Here is a 7383-nt window from a genome sequence, read left to right on the forward strand (position 1 = left end):
ATGGATTCAAATACACCAACAAAGATGGATTCAGCTACACCAAAGAAGATGGATTCAACTACGCCGAGAAAAATGGATTCGAGCATATCGAAGAAGAAGAAAAGAGTTTTCAGTCGGCGAGCATGGAATTTCTTGCGATTTGCATTGCTGTGGGCGAGGAAAGGCGGTGTGCTGAAACGGGGACTTATGATGGAGCTTCGGGTTCTACCAAATTACTTAAAGAATCTAAAACATTCTCATAATCATCATAACCAAGACTTGATTCGATATGGTGAACGTGAATTATCATTTGATGAAACTCCATTGTTTCAGTTTAAATCTAGACATTCTTCAATGAAATTTCACTTACCTTGTATAAAACCACAAGTCGATTTTGATTATGATTTTACGGGCGACGATGATATTGTTGTTTATAAACAAGATAGTAGGAAGAGTTTCTTAAGAAATGGAGAAGAAGAAGAACTGTACGATTCAGATTCTGAAATCGGATCAGATAACAATGGATTCAGTTCTGTCAATGTAGTCCAAAATGAGGAAGAAGGAATTGATCTAAAAGCGGAGGAATTCATATCTAAGTTTTATGCACAGATGAAGTTACAAAGACAGATTTCGTATTTACAATATACTGAGACGATTACGAAAAGCACAGTTTGATGCTTTCACTTTTTGATTTCATTCATTTTTTTTTTTTTTGTATACCTTGCGGGATTTGCTGTAGATAAACAAGAAGCTTATGTATGTGTTGCTTATGAGTTATTTCTACAATAATACTTTCTCCAGATTGATCAGTAAACATTGTTAAAATGATGATTAAATTCCAGAGCACAGATGAGTCATCATAAGTCCTGGAGTTCCTCTATTGTAGTTTCATCAACTATTGCTCAGACATGAATTCAGGTCTTTTGACTAACTTAAAGTTCAGAAGTGAGTCATTTTGCAGAAAAAACAAAAAAGTTTCATTGCTCTGCAAGCTGTCTATAAAGAGATCCAGCATGAATCATAATTGATAGCATCAAAAGTAGGAAAAGATAGAGAAAGTTGAGAACTATAATTTACTTTAAGCAGATATCAGTCATTTCAGAGTTAGTGAACATCTTCTAGCAGTGACTTGTTTTTGTTTCCTAAACCGTTTCGTCTCAAATAACTAGATCAAGAAAAGCTTAATTGGTTTTGTTCAACACAAGATAAGAAAACACGAAAATAAGCTTTGAACTTAAAGCAGGGAGAAAATAACGCAGCACGGCAAAGGATTACACAACCTTCTTGAGTAGCTTCACATTACCAAAGTTCAGAATTCCACTTTCTGGATCCACCCGTTTCATGGGTGCCTTTAGTGTTGTCTGTAGTGCACTAATGATATTTCCTAAAGCCAGAACGTATGAGTTTGAAACTGCAAGTATTGAATTCATATATTTTTAGCAGATTGCATAATGAACAAGTAACAAGATGTAATATGTCCAGTAATCAATACTTGATAACATAAGAAGAGTAAAATATGTAAGCACATCAAGTTCGGACCCAAATCCATAAATACTCTAACTAGCGTTACCATGAAAAAGTATGATATGATGACTGAAAAAAAAGCCAACTTCTGTCCTAGTTTCCATTTTGCTGCTTGTCAACGTACGCTTGCAACTGTCCACTTGCTGCCAATATAAGACCTACAGTTGCACAACTTTTACTGTTAAGAGAGATTTTAAACATAAAAAATGAACTTGCAGTTCTTAACGGTTTCACCGGCGATTAGCCGAAGTGAAAGAATCACTATTCATACTGGAAAATTTTCTCGCTTCAACAGAAGGTACCTAGAAACAAAGCAGAAGGCCGTCCAGGTCTTGATTTGAACTCGGGATGGAATTGCACCCCCACATAAAAAGGGTGACTTGGAAGCTCTACAATCTGCAAAAGAATCGATAAAGAAAATATCAGATATTATAACATTTAAGGGACTGAAGTGCTGCTCCTTATTGACCAGATTATGTACCTCCATTCTTTTTCCACTTTCATCCCTCCCCACAAATTTCAGGTCAGCTGCCTCAAACTTGTCAGTGTACTCTGGATTGACCTACACAATTCAAAATAATGTAAATGAGCATTGAAAAAGGAAATTTAGCGCTACAAAATCTAGTGCAATGAGTAAATTTTTGCAAGGTAATTTGGCTATAGATCAATTGCAAAATTTAACGCCACAAAATCATTTTACAGACTGACCTCATACCGATGACGATGGCGCTCATCCACGTAAGAGTAATTATGGTATCTAAGTTAAACAAATATATAGCACTCATTCAGAAACAAAGATAATATATACAACTAAAAAATAAAGTAATTAAGGGTATTTGTTGACCCAGATGAGTTAACAGATGTCTCATACAGCTTTGAGGTAATACAATCAGTTGTCTGAAATAATGTTCTTCGTGATCCTAGCCTCATTGTACTTCCCATATGTGTTCTTGAGCCCTGCAGTTATAAAAGTATCTTTTACGCGGTTTTTGTTCAATAGATAAATTCCCCCAAACCTTATCTTAAAACATAAAACATACCTCTGGCATAAAAATTATAACAGGATTAGGTGTATCAGGGTCAAACTCTGCGCTGTTGGCTCTTTCCAGACGCATAACCTAATCAAAATCATAACCACAAAAGGTAGGTAAACAGATAACAGATGCCAGGAAGACTAACTAGAATGGAAAATGGAAAAAGGTGTTTAGAAGATACGGGACCACATACAGATCTAGCATACTCGATCACAGTGATCTGCATTCCCAAGCATATTCCAAGATAGGGGACGTGATTCTCTCTAGCGTAATTTGCAGCCAATATCATTCCTTCCACACCACGATCCCCGAATCCCCCAGGAACCAAAACACATGCTGCATTCTGCAAACAACGGCTTACAGTAAAAGATTAATGCGGCAATCGGAAGGGGCTAGTCATGGAGAAAAGAGATTCAAACCGAGGGTGGTATGGTATCTATAGAGCCAGTCCTGCTTAGCATGGCCAGGCAAAGTGCATTTAAAAGCAAAAAAAAAATATATATATATATATATAAAAAAAAAAATTGTAGATAATTTACTTACTCTTAGAGTCTCCCATGCAGCAGCGTGAGACTCTGGTGCCTGTAAAGTAAATTATAATTAGGCAAGGACCCAATTTTCAGAATACATATGCATAAACATGATAAACGTAGGTTCAAGGTTCATACAGAATTTGCCGTAGCATCTTCGAGGTCTGAAGCCGCAATCCAGTCAATTGATGGCTTCAACGAACATGCAATACAGGCATGCAAGAGGGCCTAAAGAAGAACTATATAAGTAAGTGTGGAAAAACAGAAAGGTGCAAATGAAACCAAATCCCGACAGAGGTAAACAGTTGCCTTACTGCCATAGAATTAAAAACAAAATTGGACTCAGTGTACCTTCACAACAGATAAATAAGAATCTGTTAGGCCAATATACTTCCCGACTAGCGCTATCCTGACCTGTAACCATTAAGTATTTTCTATGTAAGTTACTATCACAAGGGGAAGTACTTGAAAAGAAAAACGTTTCATGATAGTTTGGAGGTTCGCATTGCTGAAATTAAGATAATATTCCATGCTGGTAATACTCACAGAATTTTTTAGATTGTCGAAAGTCTCTGCTCTTGTAGTCCACTCCTCTAGGTTGGGTGGTATCGCATTGCTGAAATTAAGAGAACAAAAACATCAAGTAACATGTGCGACTACGCAGAGACCAAGAGTTACTAGTTAGAGACTCACTACCAGTACTGACTTTAGGAAAACATACTGACTGCGGTATCACCAACATAAATATCAGTGTGAATTACAAAGGACATTTCAAACCAGCCTCCATGACCTAAGACAGTACGAGTCTCGACACACAAACAACCTTTGAGTTCGTATAGAGTTTTGGCAGGAGCGGGTTATTCACATTAAATCCTTTTAAGTGAAAAATATGAAATACGAACAAAATAACTTACCTTAGGCAATCCAGTTGTTTTAGAATGGCTAAATGACCATTTTGGTTCTGAAATAAGGTTGATGGTCAGATACTCGGGCAAACATGAGGATAAATATTGGAAAAAGCTATAAATTTTGTGGTAACTAACTCACCCGCAGCAAAAGAGGAACATGCCAGATGTTTGGGACATCATGGACATTAAGAATATTATCCACCTGTGAAAGTGATTCAGAAGGTAAGCATGTGAATGTTTAGACTTTAAACAGTCATGAAGCGAAATATTGAACAATAACTACTCACCGCAACATGACAAAACTGTGATAGTTTCACTTTTGTGGCATCCAACAGAGGCTGAAAAATAACTAGAACATATCAACTTTTCCCTTTCACCAGTGACTTATAGTAGAATTTATAGTAGGACATTATAACTATAAGGACAGGTGTAGAACCGCATCAAAACATCGAAAGCAATCCAAGCCGAGAAGATTTCAATAATTTCATTTGTATAGAAATTTTTCAACAAAACTTAACCTGAGCTGAGCGACAAGCTAATAAGTGAGGAGTCAACCCCAGTGCCCGCAATTCTCGTACACTATGTTGTGTAGGCTTTGTTTTCTACAGACATAAAAAGGCAATGAACAAGGGTACTGCACAGAAGCAAAATACGATTTAAAATGTAGAGGAACCCCTGGTATAGATGGTCAAGGTAGAAATGAAACACATCTAAATTTGAAAAAACTAGGACAAGAGGTTGGAAAATTACCTGCTCACCGACAACACCCAAAACAGGTATAAGGCTGACATGAATGAGACAGAAGTTATCTTGTCCTAAAAAAATATTAACTCAAAAAAATGAGTAATCATTAGATGACTAAACCATATTTAGTAAAAGGGAGAAAGATAGAAAAAAATCTCCAATGTGCATCTCACTGCAATTATAGTTCTCGGCATCTCGTAATGGGGCATTAGATGGAAACATTATACATATACATATCCAGGAAAATAGTAACCAAAATGCGCTGCCTTACCAACAGAGAATGATAGCTGTCGTAGAGCCTCAATGAATGGCATAGATTCAATGTCACCTAAAGCAGCAATAAAATAATACAGAATTAAAACCAGGGACTAATAATTTCAAAACTGAAAACTAGTTATCGTTATCTAACACGATAAAGTCTGAGCTTTCACTGGAATTTACCTACAGTTCCACCTAGCTCTATTACGCAAATATCTGCAGGGCCCTCTTGTCCATCAACGGGAATAGCAGCTACAGACTCTATCCAGTTCTTAATGGCATCTGTAATGTGTGGAACCACCTAAAATTCCACCAATGTGAAAATCACTCCATCGCGGAACATTATTTTTTGAAAGAATAGCAAAGCAAATTCTACACAAATTACCTGCACAGTCTTTCCGAGATAATCTCCCCTCCTTTCTTTCTCAAGCACGGACTGAGAGTAAAAAGAAAAAGAACTATATAAATTATCTCGAGTAACTCCATAAAAGACTGTTTTTCGGCTTTAAATGGCTTCAATAACCTTCACAATATTCGGTACCTGATATATCTTTCCTGTGGTTATATTGTTGTCTCTAGTGAGTCTAACATCCAAGAAGCGCTCATAGTTTCCCAGATCCAAATCAACCTTTTAAAATCATTGACATATTAGTTTGATATTCAAATAGAAATTATTAGATAAAAGCATACGAATATACAGTAATTTAGACAGTTTTGAAGATTTCTCAACAATAAATTAATTCCAGTATTCAAGGATGCAGATAAGCTAGACCATCCCAGGGAGCAGGGTACTCAGGTTGTTTGATAAAATCGAGATTTAAGAATAGTTGAAGCTTGAGGTGAATAGTCTATTTCTGCGTGACATTGATACTTTGTGCTTTAACACCTGCTTGTTCGTGTAATGAGATCTTAAATTTTTCCTTTCTAATTCATTTTTAAGATAAGTTACGCTTATGAACTTTTGACTCGATGTGGATAATCTAAACCATGAGATGCTCTAAAGTTGTTTGGGCTAGTTTAAAACCAAAATGAAAACAATTTAATACTATCAGAGTAAATTCTCTAAACAAAATGAACTATTGCAAAGACCAACCCAAAACCCAATGAGTAGGGCAACTTAAGCTCTAACTCAAGTTGTCACCAGCTCTTTTTAACAACAAGGAGGTAAATACCAGCCAAATTCAGCACGAAATCGAGCCATATCAAATCTACTGATTGCCTAACCAGAACAGAATTGAACAATTACACTAATTCTTAAAGTTCAATTCTACAGATAAAATGAAGAAGAATCATACCTCTCCCCCATCATCAAGAACAAAAACCTCCCCATGTTCAAATGGGGACATTGTACCAGCATCAGTGTTCAAGTAAGGATCTGCACAAACACATTAGAAGTGAACCAAAAACAATATTATCAACCTCATATTTCAACAAACAAGGGAAACCCACTACTTCAAAAACTCTAACTTTAACAAAAATAAAATCCATAAAAGCTATTTTGACAAAAAAAGAAAAAGCGAAAAAATCAAAGAAAATAACCTATTTTGATAGAGGTAACACGAAGACCACATGCTTTGAGAACAACACCGATACTACTTGCAGTCACTCCTTTGCCAAGTCCACTAACAACTCCACCAGTCACCAGCACGTACTTCATTCTATCTCTCTGTGTATAGAGGATGAGGCGTTTGTGTAAATGTCCGAGCGGGAAAGTATAAGAACAAGAAGAAAGAAACCCCAAAAACTTGTTTGGTTCCTGGAAAAGTATATTTTATAGTCTGTTTTTGCTTCTAACCAACGCGCTGAAAAGATTATAAGTGTCGCTATTTCGGCGAGTGTAACTGCAGTCTTTGTCGGTTTGCGTCACCTGTTGAGTACTATAATAACCCTAAATTTAGGTCGACCTTCTTCTATTGGACTTTGACATTTTGTTGATCTATCTAACTATCTTCGGTTATCAACTTATCATCATTGGTTAGGACTAATTTGGAATAAACTACCTTATCATAGGAAAAGGTCGGGGTGAGCATTTGGCCCGTAATCCGCGGATTTAACTGGGATCAATCGTATTTTGTAGATGGATGTCCGGACCGTGATGGGTTGGACGTGGATGAATTTTTGAAATCCAATGGATGACGGATTGGGTCCGGATGCAACCTTGAAAATCCATTAGGCATCCATATCCGTTAAATTAAGGACATTTATATAGTTTCAGAAAATACTATAGATAAATTATGATTTTTTAATGTGTTTGCTTGGGGTGTTGTCCATGGCACTTATATATTTATATACATCCGTATCCAATCCGTTCATCCATCCATTAGATGTGAATCCGTTGGATGTTGGATTGGATGCGGATGCTAAATTTGAAATCCGTAGTGTATTGGATTGGATGCGGATGAGGTG

At 36.6% G+C, this 7383-nt stretch overlaps 2 protein-coding genes across 2 annotated transcripts; one reads left to right on the forward strand and one right to left on the reverse strand.

Annotated features, from left to right (window-relative positions):
- LOC113350641 lies at nucleotides 1-654 on the forward strand. The gene has a single exon (XM_026594776.1). The coding sequence runs from the start codon at nucleotides 1-3 to the stop codon at nucleotides 652-654; it is 654 nt and encodes a 217-aa protein (XP_026450561.1).
- A 373-nt stretch (nucleotides 655-1027) lies between these two features.
- LOC113346865 (CTP synthase-like) lies at nucleotides 1028-6838 on the reverse strand. Its single transcript, XM_026590406.1, has 23 exons — nucleotides 6517-6838; nucleotides 6273-6352; nucleotides 5519-5605; nucleotides 5363-5413; nucleotides 5161-5278; nucleotides 4991-5047; nucleotides 4726-4790; nucleotides 4494-4577; nucleotides 4263-4313; nucleotides 4115-4177; nucleotides 3982-4028; nucleotides 3614-3683; nucleotides 3419-3481; nucleotides 3206-3295; nucleotides 3081-3119; nucleotides 2731-2880; nucleotides 2544-2621; nucleotides 2375-2460; nucleotides 2212-2260; nucleotides 1985-2065; nucleotides 1806-1899; nucleotides 1550-1661; nucleotides 1028-1390 (listed from the first exon to the last, which is right to left on the reverse strand). Exons 1-22 carry the CDS (start codon nucleotides 6632-6634, stop codon nucleotides 1597-1599), a joined length of 1686 nt encoding a protein of 561 aa, XP_026446191.1. The 5' UTR covers nucleotides 6635-6838; the 3' UTR covers nucleotides 1028-1390; nucleotides 1550-1596.
- Nucleotides 6839-7383: the final 545 nt, after the last annotated feature.

Source organism: Papaver somniferum, chromosome 2 (assembly GCF_003573695.1).
Source record: "Papaver somniferum cultivar HN1 chromosome 2, ASM357369v1, whole genome shotgun sequence".
NCBI lineage: Eukaryota > Viridiplantae > Streptophyta > Magnoliopsida > Ranunculales > Papaveraceae > Papaver > Papaver somniferum.